Genomic DNA, 16,803 nt, shown 5'->3' with positions numbered 1-16,803 from the left:
GCCTGATACAGATTACCCTCATTCCAGGTAATCTGTGCCATAAGTGATGGTCCTCTGCCTCCTACCAGTGTTGACTGTGCTAGAGCCTCTGCATATGAGCTGCTCTACAATGTGTCCTGAGGATGCCTGGATAAATTTGAACTGGAGTTCTTCAGACTGATGGTTGCCCTGGAAGCCTTGGAGCTGTGAAGAGGCTGTGCCAACTACATCTGAAGCTATGGCAAGCCTGGGCTGCATAGGAATCTCATGGCTAAACTACAGCATTTCAAATCAGAGGAAGATAAACATTTGGATGCACTAGGAGCCCTGGCCCTGGACAATCACACAGTCCCTTCAAGGAGCATTTAGACATAGTGGTCACTGGTACCTTATGCACAGTTGTTATTTAGCAACAAGTCGATGTGGCTTTTTGCACTGTCCTAGAAACCCTCATTTATCTCTGCTTTAAATGTTTCCCAATTGTGTTCTGCACTTGTTTTGGGGATTGGCCTCATTTGGCTGCTGCATTGTGGGAAGTTAGGGCTCCTTCAACCTGAATCTGATGACTACTTCCAATTGCACAACAAAAGACACTTGGGGCAGGCTTCTGTGCACCAGCACACGAAGTCAGAAGCACGGATTGAAATAACACCATTAAAGTTCCCGTGAAAGGTTGTATTTGTCTCTGGTCACCCTGCCTCGATGATGTCATTGGCACTGTGTCCTGTATGTGCCCCTCCCCACACCTGCTTGTGGTTAGTCTCTGTCTCAGTAGCCATAATTTACTTAGAGGGTGTTTGCTGAAGGCAACTGAGGAGTGGGGAAGGAAGAACCTTTTGGTGTTAGTGGAGAGACTCAAGAGCCAGGTAGGAACAGACTGAATGAGACCCAGAAAAAAGTTTCCATGGGAGTGTGCTACGCTGGTTTGCCATGGCCATTTAGCATTTGTATACCAGTCAGGCTGCAGCAGACCACCCCTGTGTGGGTCATTTCCAAAGTTTGGGTGTCAAGGCTGCTGGCCACCCAGGGCTGGGTGGCTATGTCCCCAGCTGCATATGTTAGTGAATGATTACCATGTGCAAATTGGCCCTGTGGACACAAAACCCTCAATTGTACGGCCTGTTGCTCTTGGCAGCCTGTCAGGATTGCTTCATTTACTGCTTGATAGGAAAGCCGATCCCACAGAAGGCTGAGAACACTCCCCTCATCACCACAGTTGTGGGAAAGACCAGCCCTGAACCCCCTGTCATCTGGGGTGGCCCCAGCCAACATTATGCAGTCTGGATGCCTTCAGGGCAAGATGGGTCCTACCCACCTTACCCAGGACAGAGGGGAAATGTAACTTTGCAGAGAACACCTGCATGGCTCCTGCCTCCTTCTCCCCATTAACCACCCCACACCCTGCCTGCCCCTCTCTTTCACCCCTAAACCTGCACTTATGACAAGCAGCTACATTCCCACATCGAGCTAGCTAGTAACCCTGGCCCATGAGGCAATTTTGGAAATAGATTATATGCGCCAGCCCCTAAAGCCACAGCTACAATCCAATTCACTTGCACACACCTTCCTGTATCAACACATGCTACCTGTTCAAACACCCATCTGGAAGCCCCATATACTCTCCCACTTGCACTCTGGAATAAGCATATGCATGACTATTTGCACCCATGCAAATCTTGGAAAATTTAACCTTAACGAACTTGCCCAAGTCTATACAGAAAGTCTGGGACAGAAGCAGAAAAAGAAGCTGAGCCTCTTGAGTCCCAGCCTTGTGCCTTGATCACAAGAGCATCACTCCTTCCCCAACAGAGGACACAGTAAATATTAAACTGGATTTAAAGGATTTCTTCTGCAGTTTCAATGTGCCTACAATTTTCCTGTAGCTCTGGCAATTGCTTTCCAGGGAATCATTTTCACTACAGGAGAATAAATCTAGTCTTCCATTTCTGAATGGTGTAAAAAATCTACTTTGCTGAAACAAAGCAGTCTTTATTAACGGTAACTAACTGCTACGCACTATATCCACACCAGTAACTATGTGGTTTAAGACCAAAGGTAACCTTAATGTATACAGGTACTTAACTCAAGACAAGTGCTCTGTGACTGGTGAACAACTGCATATGCTAAGCAAATGGCTTGATGCAATCAAATAAACAGAGAGAGATTTGGAGCGTAACCTAACTTTTTGGTTATCTTTTCTCATACAGACAGTCACGTCACATTTTAATTACTCATTTCGTGCTTTTTTCACGACTTTTGGAAAAATGTTTTAACATCACCTGAATATTTCAGTATCATTAATATGGGGAATGCGGGGGAGTGAAGTGATGTAAACAATCCCCATTAATCCCGCAATCAGATTCACACAAATGGACTCCACGCCCATGATTTCAATGGGACTTTGGCACAGTGTAACGGTCCCTCTCCATGGCTCAAATTGCATGATCATGGCCTCAATTTGAAAGGAATCTTTGAGATTTGGGGTATAGTTTCCAAAGGCCTAAGGCCCATCCTATCTTTCTGAAGGTGCAATCTGCACTTAAGAAATTGGCACCCAGAAAATAATCCTACCTTCAAATCAGAGAACTTGCACCTTGACTTCTTTATTTGCAACTCAGGTGCAGAAGTGCTAATGCAAATTGCAACTGCACAAGGGAGGCTGTGCTTTTGTGAATTTGGCTCTTGTAGCATAGTTTTCCTTTTAAAAGAGTCATCAAGAAATGCCATGATAATGCTGAGCCATCCCTGCTGAGACTTTACCCACTAGTACCCAAGAAATCTAATTTTTAGTAAACCTTCCCAAAGTCAGGTTTGATTTCATTTCCCAGAAAGCGTTCAAATTAACGAAACTCATGCTCATTAGCTGCATAAGGGATACCATTTATCTTTTACAGTTTCATTCTCAAAATATGGTTAGAATTTTGCATTTCAAGCCATTTGCTCCAATAATAATAATCTTTTTTTGAAGTTAAAAAGGAGCAGTAAGGAGAGAAAAACAAAACAAAACAAGCAATGCAACATAAAGAGCCCCAAACGAAAGCAATAACTTACTGTAGCTACTTTCGCTATCGCTGGCATTAGAGGAAACATGTTCTGCAAGAACAGTACAGCAAATTAAAGAATATAACCAAGCACCGCGAAGCAGCTAGAACTTAAAAGATCTGCCACATTCATGCAAAGGTGAGTGTTCAGAGTGGAAGTAAAATCAGTGCAGCAGCTCCATCTGAAAATCTCAGCTAACTCATACCAATAAGATGGAAGCTTTATCTCTTGGTATATCAAGCAGGGGGCTACACACCTGTGGCTAATAATGTCTCTGGCAGTGGCATTTCTTTCCCTTGATGAATTGTATAAAGGGGTAGTGACATCCCAAACATCTGCATGCCAAAATACATGGCAGTCCATTCACACATCCCTAGACTTACAGGCTAATTATGCAAAGACCTGGGTGTTTAGACAGATTATTCTTAATTATGAATAATGTGTATAATTAATGCATAGGAACTGTTCTCATTACAGTTAGAACTCTTCTTCCACCGTTTGTGCCGGTCATTAGTCATTGTGCAAGGTACCTTAGTCAGAGTTTGCCAATTAATGATTTTTACCATATGTTTTATTTTTATTTATGTAAAGCTTGCCATAAAGCAATAATACCAGTTATGAAAATAACAGGGCTTATCAGAACCTTTTTCAGACAGTACTGGCAATTACCAAGATTAATGCCCTCAAGATTTGGGCTGGGGGAGGGAGAATCATTGTTAGAAGCAGCCTGGTTGCAACCATAGGAGTTACCATCAGGGTGCTGACCTGCGGTCTAACTAATCCAGTATCCTGTCTCCAATACTGGCTCCTTCAGAAAAAAGTGCAAGAAACCCCATAACAATACCTACTCCCCCTAAAGACCTCAACACTGTCTTCCAGAAATATCTTGACTGCCTGGACCAAGGGGAGGGAAACAGTTAGGAGTGGGACCGAAAAGGGTGGTTTATGAAGGGGCAGTTGGCAGGACTAATGTTTTTTCCTTTGTGCTTTTGGAATGAGGCCACCAACCAGGTAGCTCTGGGCAGATACCACTGGAACTCAACAAGGGCATGAAGAACTTTGCACAAGCTTATCAGATGTGGAAGCTGGGGTTGTCTATGGACATCCAGGGCCTCTAAGATGGGGTTAATCTTTTGGTCATGAGTTCAGACATTCAAACATGGCAGGGAAAATCCATTGGTCAGAACATGCAAGATGGCAGCCAACTGGAACTGCCTCCCAACTTGCAGGTGGCCCACAGCCCTCCCAGATGCATCTAAAAAGGTCCTGGTCATAGTTCATGCTTTTTGATCTGCTAATGCTCATTTACTAGGGTGGAGGGATAGGAGACAGAGATGAGTCCCCACCCCAAAATTGGTAAAAAGTTAATATAGACTCCCCTGGGGGACTCAATTTCATTCTCAATTCAGACAACACCATTATGGGTGGTTTCCTCTTTCTAAAGGATGCCAGCTCCTAGCAGAAGTAGAGGGTACAATTGGCATAATGATCTGTAGTCACTAATTTTGGATGGCTCCATTTTTGGTGTCCAGTTGAAGAAATGTATTGACTTAATTCAATTGGTGTGTTAGATGCAAAGTCCTATATGTGTCTACAGTTGGGCACCAAAAAACCGAGCCACCCAAAATGAGAAGCCACTTTTGAACTTTTGGGCCATGATGCCTACATGGCTGCATGGGCTCCTCTGCCATTGGAGTTTATATTGTTAAGCTACTGATCACGTAGCTTTGGACCACTTTTTCCAAGACACTTTATCATCTGCATATCTCCTTGGCAAAGTCTCCAGAGCACAAACAAATTACTGGTAAAGACTGTAGGAGTTGTCAAATATTTCTGTATTTTGCGTTGTTGATGGCCAGGTCTGGGCAGCTGTTGGCTTTTACAGGAAAGTTATTGACTGAGCAAGATGCATATCAGACCAATCATAGTCTCACAATTAGATGTGATTGGATTTAAAAATCTAGTTCCAGGACAAACAGAATGTGCTTCAGCAACATAATGTCTTATGCCAATATGCTCCTCAAATGAAAAGCAGGTGCTGTATGTAGCCTGCATCCACCACAACACAAACTAAGGCACAGATCATGCCTTGCTGTGGATAGAGCCACAAGGATGTCAAAGGAAGACTCTGCAGACTGAGTTCCTACCCCATCATATATGAATGGGGTTGGGGTACTGAAAGTCAGTGGGCAGGGGGCATGGCTGGCAAATATCCAGAGGTCCTCAAAATGGGGTATCCATGCAGAGGTGAGGCATGGAAAGGCCTAGCTCCTCCGCAATACTCCTTGGGCTCCTGTCTAAACTCACGCTGTCACTGCCTGCCCACTTGCTGGCCCATACCCTCCCACTAAAGGGAGGCAACTCACAGGAGTTAATACTTCCCAGACAGAGATCAACAGCAGAATCAGCATTCATGGCCAAGGTTGTTTCCCCATGGGCCTGTCAAGCAACAATACCATGGAGAGCACCCTGCCTCCCCCGCAGTGTACCATGCCCTCCTCCAAATATACACAACTGTCCATGTCCAGAGTGGTACTGCAGGAAAGGGGGAGGGTGTGGGGGAAGGGATAATTAAAAACAATCATGGAAAACATTGGTTTTAGGGTTTAGTAAAAGGTTCATTTTTACATTTGGAGCAAAATTTATCCTGATGATATCTCTTTAAAACACATACTTACAGACTTGTAGTTCTACTGCTAGTAGTAGAAGTTGTTGTTGTTAACACATGTGGTATCAAATTGATGTTTTATACAGAAACATGAAGGCCTCTATTAACCAATAATCTATAGCCCATCGTAAGGCTGTGTGCCATTAAAAATAATGTGTTGGTTTAATATACATGATACATGTACTATCGGGTTGGGGCTGCAGGGATCTAGAATTGTGCTAATAGTTGAACACTAGCTTCAGTATTAACAATGGAGAAAGTCAGCAAATAGTTTGCGAGCACAATAAAACGGTATGATAGGGAGAGCTATGTGTTTCTGGGCAGAGGTATTCAATAGGGCTTTATCTAACCAGATGGACTCTCGTTCATTTTATGCAATGCAGAGAAGGCGCTACATGAATCGCTATCATGCTTTCCATAAGCTATTCAGTCACGGCAAAATCAAAATTCTGCACATCATCCAGAAAACTAGCATTGTATAACTCTCCCTCTGCTCTTCAAGAGACAAAGTTTTCACCTTTAAAAGGGAAAGTCAACCATTATATGTCTTAACATGTCAATTAAAAAAACCCAGGCATTTAATAATCTTTTAAAATGTGTGCATGAACGTGCATTTTTGTAACCAAAATCACACACAGAACAATAGGTGTTGCATTGGTAACATTCACATACATTATGCCTCAATTAAGAAAAAGAATAAGCATTGAAGGAAGAAAACAGCCAATAACATGTAAGTAGTATTATTATGCTGAACTTATTCAGGCCTGGATACAGCATACTAATGTAGTTAAGTATATGGAGTTCAGTTGCAAATAATTTATTTCATTCTATGCAATTTCTCTAGAAATAATTACAGGAAACAAATGATTTTTTGAAGAATCATCTGACAAAATTCTGCATATTCTATAATACCAATTCCTGAGGTAGGATCACCACATACCAGAAAAAGAAATTGCTAATGTGTAGTGACAAAGGATTGGTCGCTAATGGTGACACAGATTTAAAATTAGTTATGGAGAAGGTTATGCCTTTTCTCGCCTGCAAATAGTTTCTTCCATTAACAGCAATGTACTAATCTACAATCTGGCAAAGTAACAAAAAAACTCCCATGCAAAAAGCTGAAAATGCAGAAGCGACAGTATAAAATAATTTTCTATTGATCTTCTCGAGATGTTTAACTTTCCCTTCATATCAAGATGGATTGCTGCTCAAAGGCACATTCTAGGCAGCAGTACAAGTTCTAGGTATGCTACTGTCTACAGAACTGCCATGATGGGAACAAAAACATACTGTCAGAAACAAAAGGTGTTATTACATCAGAAGTAAAAGTCTGTTTGATACACTGTATGTTATTTAATATTGTCATGCAGAACAAAACAATTGAAACATTTTTGGTGCATTCACAGCTGGGTAACAAATAAAACTCTATCTTGTGCATGCTGGGAATGGAAGGTCCTCAGAGAAGGAACAAAAGCCAAAACAAAAACAGAACACAAAAAAAAAGTTGAAGTGACCATTCCTGGGAACTTACTCAGAGTCTTTGTTCCATAACCGTCGTCACCTAATCCGGGGATGTCCTGCACGGAAGTCCCCAGAGAGAGCAATGAGAAAGGAAGAACAGCCGCAGAAGAGGAAGGAAGAAGTCAGTGGAGTTGAAATGGATACTACCATGACTGACCATGCAGATGGAGCAATCTGGATCCCTGCTTTGTCTTTTTGAAACAACTTTAAGCCCATGTTCCACAGTAATGTTCCCCAATGAAAAAGACAGTGACCATTATGTACTCTGCTGCTACAGTTAAAGAAAACCAAAACCAAAACACCAAAGAATCCTTAGCGGATCAATTTGCAGTGAGAGACTATTAAGTGTATGTGGGGGGAGGCAAATGTCTTCTGGTATAACACCAGCATACACATTACATTATTCTGGATACTCAGAATATATAACGTAGGCATACAGTGAGTGACCAGATTCTATTCAGAGGATTATCATTGTTTTAACTTTACTTTTTAAAATTAGAAGAAAACTGATGAGAAATAGAAAAAGTCACTGTGTGGCTTTGAGTTCAGGATTAAAACACTCAACAAAGTCATCAATTGTAATCAAGAAGGAGATTAGAGCCATCTAGATTAAGTCCAAAAAGTAGTAGGCACAAAAATGATACTGGAATGTTTAGCGTTTTTTTTAAACCAAAAATAAAATTAACGTAATAATTTAGGAGAAATTAATTTTACATCAGTTTGGGCCAGTTCTGAATTTAAACATTTTATGTAGGAAAGAACTGGATTTAAAACAACAAAAATAATCAGCAACATTTATGAAAAAAGGAAGAAATGTATACACTGAACTCTTCCAGCCAGAAGTCAAGGTCACTGCTTTATCTTACTCTGAAAAGGATGTTTCAAGGGAAGGGAGCACCAGCTGGATCCAGACTGCAATCATACATTGGTCACAGTAGTAATACCTCACCTGCCTGCCTTTGCTATTTGTATGCCTAGATGTGTGGGGTACTGGTGTCATGCGTGTCACCCATTTTTGTGCTGCATGTGACATCATCTCCAAGAGGTTACTTACGTTCTGGATCACTTGTTTCCTGCTCACTCTGTTCCTTGTTCTTGTAGAATGGGAATTTTCGTGAAAAGATGAAGTTCTTTTTACGCTTGTCATTGAATGACTGTGAAGGAGAAAAGGCATGGGGCAAAAACAGGGACGTCTAATTGTTGTCACATTCATGCTGACAAAACAACTAGTTTGTAAAAGTGGAGAGAACTGTAGTGACTCCAACCAGTCAAAACTAAGTGGTTGAAAAGAATCAGAAATGATTTTCAATAGGGATTGCAGTTTAAAGGACATAATGTCTTGAAGACTGATCAGTTTTATTACAGATGGGCTCAAGCCACAAACTTCAGATCCAGATTTTGAAACTCCAAAGCTTGGGGTTGTTCCAATAAAGGGTTTTGGTTCAGACCATTATAACATTTGGATCCAAATATGGTCATGGATTCTGATTTCTCCCTCCCCTCCCATCCAAATTTCAGGGGTGCTTGGATCTGGGGTTCTGGTTCAGCCCTCTCCAGTGCATGTCACTTGACAAGTGCTGAGCACCTGCCACTCAAATTGGAGTCAATGGCAATTGTAAGTGGCTCAGAGTATCTCAAGATCAGACCAGTGATCTTTAATCAGAGTAAATTCTGCCCAGAATTAATTCACTATCTAGAAGAGAGTAGGCTGTAAAGGAGAAATCGAAGAGATCCATGGATTCACTTCCAGTAGACATGCAAGTTGAACTCTGTGCCAATTAAAAATACATATTTATTTTTGGTAGCTGTTTCAAGATCCTTAATAAATGTTTTATTCCCTCCCCCTACTTTTGAAATTCAAAGACTTGTTCAAATAATCAAAGGGACAATACTTTCATTTTCGTTTGAACACTATACTCATTCATTAGACTTGGTGCGTATAGTTTCAGTTTTATATAATCTAGTCACTTAATTCTGCTGCTGTACAATATTTCTTAGCAAATTCAGCTGCATATCCTGCCATAACTCCGCATATGGCGAGTTAATACTTCGGTGAATGGGCATTTTGTGCGAAAAAAGGTGCTATTTTTGTAGACAGCCTCGTCACATTATATTAAATCGTAACAGGATATAGGCATTAGGCATTCAGAGCCAACGTCTTCTCATCTCACTTAGGCAATTAATTCAATTTCTTTGGGACTGTTTGCATGAATAAAGGAACCAGGATTTGGTCCAAAATATACAAGGAAATAAGTTTAGCGGCTGATAATATAATTTGTTATGTTAATAGCATAGAAGGTGTTCTAGAATATGACAGATTTCTAAAAGATGTGAGTCAAAAATTTTAACATTTAAAAAACCTATGAAAACAGGTATTTTACTTGTGTCACAAAAGTTTCATGCCACTTTTACATTTCAAGCATATTTAAACTTTAGTAACTGAAAACAAAAGAAAAAAAAACACATATAGAATAAATGATCCATGACTGTTTTTCAGAATATGCAAACATTCAACCTGAAATTAATGTAGATGTCATGCACAAGTAATACAGACAGCATGCAAATTCAAAACAATGCAAACATGAAACAAAGCCAGGGACTAAAAATATGGACATGACAGATTATAGTAATTGGTGGGTGAAAATGGGGTCGACATGCAAATTACATCACATCAATGGCCTGCAGGGTAGAATGGAAATTAAAATGTGTTTTCTGTGATCACTTCTTTTATCTTTCCAACGCAAGGAATGTAATATGTTAACATTTCCTGGGGTATGAAAATGTTGTTTGTCATGATTAATCTGAGCTTGACATCATAATATACAAGGATCACACTTTTAAAGAAAAAAAATTATATATACACAATAATTCCTCAAAAACCAAAGTGATCGAAAATTATAGTCATTTCAATGCCAAATGCCTTTTCAGTTTGGAATTAAAGAGAAGGTTATCAAATTGGTTCATAAATATGCTGCGGCCCATAGCAACATTAAGACAAATCACCATTCTAGTTCACGTTTATAAATGGTATCCTCTCTATGGAAATTATTTCCCTCAAGCAATCTATAGCGAAAACTGCAACAAGTACATTTCAACCAGAAAAGTGTTGTTATTTTGTACTTCTTATGCAATATTGCATGGGACAGCTAGAAGATCATTCTTAGCATATTCAATTATTAGAAAAGACTGCTTTTTCATAGAGAAAGAAAGTGTGGAGTTCACAAACTTCCTGGCTTAAAATTCCTAGTATGATATTAATTAGGCACACACCTTGCTTTCTGGCCCCAAGACAACACAGCAGTATAACAAATGCGCTATCCTGCTATCCACTCTCCCTTAACCAAATGCCCATTTTGTGTCCGGTTGCACAGTATCAGATTTAATACCTTCCATGTTGTGACAGATATTCAAATAACTGTTTCAGGATAATACTATATATTTTTTGGCCTTAAAGAATTTCCCTGTTTTTTTGTGTCAATAATATTTCTATAATCAATGTGTTTTTTAAGTTAGTAGATGGTGATAAGCATTGCAAAATCCAGCCGGACATTACTCTGACAGCTGTATATCAAGAGAGATCATCCTGTTTCAGAAAAACCCTTCCCACTACTCAACTAAATCATTCTTGAATTCAAGTGTCTTTGCTAACAAGTTTGATTCCGTATTCTTTGTGTAATGTATCTATACTGTACTGGAATGAGAGAGACAGTCTTGATGGAGGCTAGCTTCTGTATCTTTTTCAGGGTAGTTTTGTAGATGGGAAAAGCTTTCTTTTAAAGTGATGCCTGAAAAGCCATTGTGGCTTCCTAGCACATTCAAAATGCTTTCTTCAGCTAGTTCATTCAACCAAGCTGATAGATCCCACAGCACTGAAAAGTCACATTGGTAACAGGGAGTGGCTTTTAGAGTTGGAACACATAATCAATGTCACCTTTTTCCACCATGTTGTAACAATGGTTTGCCTTTACCTGACAATCTGAAACTGCTTTGCAAACATTAAGTCTGGGGAAATCCCTCAGAGACAGAAGCATTATTACACTCATTTTACAGGGTCCTATGGCTAGAACAGTAGTCCAGACTGTGGGAGACACAGATTCAATTTTCCACACCTCTGTGCAACATAGTCATATTGACATAATTTGATAGCGCCGACCAAGCCTAAGACTGAATTTTGGGTTAGAACAGGCTCAGATCAAGGTAAATCTGCCTGTGAACTTAGAGATTTGGATATTGGGAACACAAAGAAGTAGTACAAACCAGATCAAAATACCCCTTGCTGCTCAGTTTCACCAGATGAGGGTAAATTTTGTTTAATACTTAGAAATGTATATTTTTGTTTCTATTTTTAAAATCTAAAAATATTTATATGAACATTTGTTTAGTGACAAACCAACCAATAAAACTTTTAATGCCGCTTATTATCCAGGAAACGTAATTTAAATCCCTAATAAAATAGAACAAGCACAAAAAAATCACCAAAGAGCTACAGGCTAATTAAATCATGAGAAATAAGCAACATGAGTTTTAAAAGGACCGTCTTCCCAGACAATTTGATGACAAATTTGGATTCATTTACAAAATGAGTGAATGAAGCCACTGCTGTAGGTGTTGTATATTTAGATTTCAGCATGTGATTTAGTATCTTACAAAAATTTACTCGTAAAATGTACTCATTGGTTTAGATGTGAACACTGCCTTATGGACTGAAAATTGGCTGAAGACTCAAAAAGAAAGTGTAGTGATAAAGGGCAAAGTATCAAACTGGAGGTAGTGTTCCCTTGGGTTCTGCTGGGATGGGTGGTGTTATTCTTATTTATTATTGACATTATGGGTAGCTCCTGAAGCCAGTGCCCCATTGTGCCAGGTGCTGAATCTCCCTCATAGCCTCTGCAGTGAATTCATCACAATGGCCTTATCTTTCTTGCGTGTTCCTTTAACAGCTTGATCATCCAGTGGCCCCACTGATTGTTTAGCAGGCTTCTGGCTTCTGATGTACTTAATATTTTTGCTGCTAGTTTTTGAGACATTGGCTAGTTACTTTTCAGATTCTTTTTTGACTGTCTAATTATATGTTTACACTTGACTTGCTAGAGTTCATGCTCCTTTCTGTTTTCCTCAGTGGGATTTAACTTCCAATTTTTAAAGGTGCCTTTTTGCCTCTAACCACTTCTTTTACTTTGTTGTTTAGCCATGGTGGTATTTTTTGGTCTGCTGTCTTTTTAAATTTGGGGTATACATTTAATTTGAGCCTCTATTATGTTGTTTTAAAAAAGTCTCCATGCAGCTTGCAGGCATTTTGCTTATGGGACTGTACTTTTTAATTTCAGTTTAATTAGCTTCCTCATGTTTGTGTAGTTCCCCTTTCTGAAATTAAATTCTACTGCAGTGGGCTTCTTTGGTGTGTTCCCCACCCCAAGCATGTTAAACTTAATTATATTATGGTCGCTATTACCAAGTAGTTCAGCTCTATTCATCTCTTGGACCAGATCCTGTGGCACACTTAGGACTAAATCAAGAGCTCCTTTTGTGGGTTCCAGTTTTATGGTGTCAAGAAACATCATTTCTGCATCCCGTCCTGAGGTGACATGTACCCAGTCAATATGGGGATAGTTGAAATTGAGTTTTCTAGTTTTATAGCCTCTAACTTCCCTGCGCATTTCACAGTCACTATCACCATCTGCTATATTCTTATAATTGAAGCATGGAATTATTATCCATAGAGATTCTATGGCTCAGTTTAGGTCATTTAAGATTTTTACTATATTTGACTTATGCTTTCTTTCACATATAGTGCCACTCCCCAAACTGCACAACCGATTCTGTCATTCCTATACATTTTGTACCCAGGTATTACTGTGTCCCATTAATTATCATCATTCCACCAAGTTTATGTGATGCCTATTATATCAATATACTAATTTAATACCAGGCACTCAAGTTCACTCATCTAAATATTTAGACTTCTAGTATTTGCATAGAAGCACTTACAAAATTTGTCACTTTTTAGCTGTCTGCCATTATGTGATGTAACTGAATGGGACTCTTTTTCATTTGACTGTTTCTCATCAGATCCCAGCTGTACTTTATCACCTTCCTTCCCTTCCTCTTACTAGGACATAGAGAATCTCCATTAATAGACCCTTCCCTAAAGGATGTCTCTGTCTGAACCGTGTGCTCTCCCACACCTGATCTCTTTCCCCCAGCCCTAGTTTAAAAACTCCTCTATGACCTTTTTAATTTTACCTGACAGCAATCAGGTTCCATTTTGGTTTAGGTGGAGCCCATTCTTCCTGCATAGAATCCTCCTTTCCCAAAAGGTTCCCCAGCTCCTAATAAATCTGTATCCTGCAAACACTCAAGCACTTAACTTTACACAGGTGAGCACCCCATTGAGTTCCATAGGACTATTCATCTATATAAAGTTACTTACACTGCGTAAGAGTTTGCAGCACCAGGACCTAAATATTCATAACTTGGTTAAATGACAAGCAACGTAAGACATCATCTTGCAAGTATCTGAAGGATGTGAACAACAAAGATGGAAAGGATTTATTCAGTGTTGTAACAGCAACAAAGAGTAATGGGATGAAATACAGACAGGGGAAAATTAGACTCAGTACAAGGAAAACATTTCTTGATAGTGAAATCAATTAGAATGTGGAATAGTCTCCCCCAAAGGAAGTGGAGAAATCTAGAATCACTTTGCACATTTAAAACAAATCTACTAATAATAAATACTCTGGGGAATAACACTGCACTTGAAGGGGAGAGGGGGAGAGGAAAGAACTAGATGATCTACTAGAAACTGGAGCAGAAAAAGGCCTAAGATTCTGTAATTAACTACCCATACAGCCATCACGAACTTGGGCTCCATTCCAGCTCAAGCTCCGAGTTAGACTATCTGAGTCACTGCACTAAGTAATATGGTCACCATGTGGTTTTCTTTTTTATGGTGCTCTCTACTGCTACAAAATTTAATTGGTATTATTAAAAAAATGATTTTTGTTTTGGCAATATTGTGCCAAGCAGATTTGGATAATTCTTTTCAAGGGAAATATGTAGATGGCTTTTTACTGGCATTCTATGCTTGGGTGCACCATGGAGATGTCTCCCTGTAATGCCATAATTATGAGCAATGAGTCTGTTTTGTCACAAAGCACTAGCAGTTAAATTTGTGTGCATATAATGAGAAAGCATTGGCATGCTGCTTGCTTGTGTGTGCTCATGGCACTTAATATATCTTGCAGTATCTACTAGAAAACTTTGTTTCAACTTAAATTTAGTTTGGTTTTGGTCAGATGTTTTCCTAGCTCTTTTTCATAATTCCCAATGATCAGAAAAGCATTAATTTACAGTTGAATATTGGTTGTTCCTTAGACTTGCAACTGAAGTTTATGGCATTGATTTCCATTACTCAATATTTTCAGTTCATCTGATCCACTGGACATGTTATTAGCCATGCGTGCTTTTGCGCAGAAACTGCTTCTCCCCAGCCTTGCACTTTGAGTTCATTTACTACCACTACACTTGGGCACTCAGCTTACACAGATGTAAACAACAGTGATAGGCAGTGCAGAAACAGGGCTATTGTGTATAGAGAATGATTTACATAAGGAACCTTATTATGCTGCCTTTTTAGAGTGCTGAGTAAAGAGAGACCTTAGGACTATAAGTATCAGGTTAAAAATACCTTACTGCACATTCAAAGACTGTCAGTAGACTCAAACTTTGATTCATCCAGTGTAGAGAAGGTAAGTATAATTCTATTTGAGCATGAGGTAAATTAAAGTTGCACGATTAAGCAATCAAATTAGGAAGAAATTAAGTTTTCATACACACAGGGCTAGGTTAATAGGCATGACAGGAACATGCCAAGTGCCTGGCTCCGGGAGTCAGAGAATCAGGTCAGAGTCTTATCTCTCAGCTTTCATTTAAAACATTTGTATTTTTAGACTTCATGGGTGTGATGAAAAGGTTTAAAGGTTTAAACCAATTTTTAACTATTAGAGCTCAGGGTCAGATCTGTGTGTGTGTGTGGAGGGGGGTGTTATTATCCCACATCTGCCTAGTGTGGGGTTCTTACACCAGTACTAGCCACTGTCTGAGACAAGCTAATGCACTAGCTGGATCTTGGGTTTGATCCACTATGGAAACTGCTATGTTCCTGAAAGTTTCCAGACATGGCCTGAGAATAACTGATGCAGTGACACTTGCCTGAGTCTGCAGCCTGAAACAACAGCACTGAGAAGTATGACTTGAACTATTAATCCCACTGAGACAGTAACTCTGAAGTCCACCACTCTGGTGGGCCTCCCACCAAAACCAGACTAATTAGTGGCTGTTTAAAATACCTTGACTTAATACTACTCTACATACCATGCATTTTCTTTTCAATCAGTGGCACAGATTTCCTTAGATGCGGATGAGAATATGAGCCAATTAATTATTAAGTTAATTTATCTGTGTATACCACAGCCTTCCTTAGGTTTAATTCAGGACATGAGGTAGCAAGCTATAAAAATAGCATACACGTATAGTTAAATTTAGCTCAAACTTCCTTAGGTGCAGTTTAGAAGAAGAGGCAGCTAATTAGGATGATAACTGAGCTGCGAATTTAGGTGTTCTAAATATGGCTAGCAAATTTTCAATATCATTGTATGTTATAATTAATCTTCTGTTCCCCATATAAAGATATATTGTATTAAATGACTTTAATGAACTCTCTCTCTGGCATATGCAGAGCATTAAACGATATTGCAAAATGCTATACACCCATATTTAATGTTATAGCAAAATAGTTTAATAATATAGTGTACAATCTGAGCAATAGTGTGACATCCTGCAATTAAACATCATGTGATTACAGTGCTGCAGAAACTGTAAAGACTACATAAGAATGTATATATATATATAAGGGTGCAGAAATGTTTTGAGTGCCACATTGAAGCTGGCCTTTGACTGTTTAATCTTACAAGCTGCCTGTTTGCTGAATAGCTCTTCTCTATGTGGATCAAGTCCATTCTGTTGTGGGTTTTTTTGCATTTCTCTCACCTTCCTCACATACTCATATGTTGCACTTTGTTTCATATCATTTATACTTTCTGTGTCCCTTGTACTAATACAATGGAGCCTTATTTGGACTGAAAACCCTCTCTGAGAATAGTTCCTTTCAAATAACAATAATAAACAAGTTTCTATTTTTTTAAATGCATGAAAACATTTCTATTGGTCTTATGTTCAATAAGAGTCTGTATTTTCAAAACATACAATTGGGCCCAAATTTGATCTAACAATATCCATTTGAGGTTCGCAGAACTATTTCATTATTAACACACGAGTCTCTTTTAGTCATGCCGACTCCCTAGAGATGTCAGTGGCGTACGTTGAAACTGAACACTTATGACTTCCTTTACTTTCAGCTGCAAGTTTGGCACAGCAGACTGTATTATTAAATTACCGTACAACTTTGTAAAGTGCTTTGAGATACCCTGGAATGATAAGAGACTAGGCATTGAAATTGTTGTGGCTGACCGCTGTTCCATCACCCACATTTCATTTCATTATTTCAGCAAAACAACAGGCTAGAGGGCTGA

General features: G+C 39.3%; 1 protein-coding gene across 15 annotated transcripts in view; it reads right to left on the bottom strand.

The window, feature by feature from the left end:
- Window positions 1-16,803, bottom strand: part of DLG2 (discs large MAGUK scaffold protein 2) — a 1,558,615-nt gene that overhangs the window by 21,373 nt on the left and 1,520,439 nt on the right. For 9 of the 15 annotated variants that reach the window (XM_075061772.1, XM_075061757.1, XM_075061759.1 and 6 more), the window contains one exon: window positions 8,265-8,364. In XM_075061772.1, the coding sequence (XP_074917873.1) occupies window positions 8,265-8,364 (100 nt within the window). Of the gene's footprint in view, window positions 1-7,220; window positions 7,267-8,264; window positions 8,365-16,803 lie in introns of all 15 variants that reach the window. The other 6 variants (XM_075061758.1, XM_075061760.1, XM_075061773.1 and 3 more) reach the window with 1 other exon arrangement.

Source organism: Chelonoidis abingdonii, chromosome 1, assembly GCF_003597395.2.
Source record: "Chelonoidis abingdonii isolate Lonesome George chromosome 1, CheloAbing_2.0, whole genome shotgun sequence".
Lineage (NCBI taxonomy): Eukaryota > Metazoa > Chordata > Testudines > Testudinidae > Chelonoidis > Chelonoidis abingdonii.
Note: the sequence above shows the minus strand (reverse complement) of the source record. Positions and strands in the feature narration are given on the sequence as shown.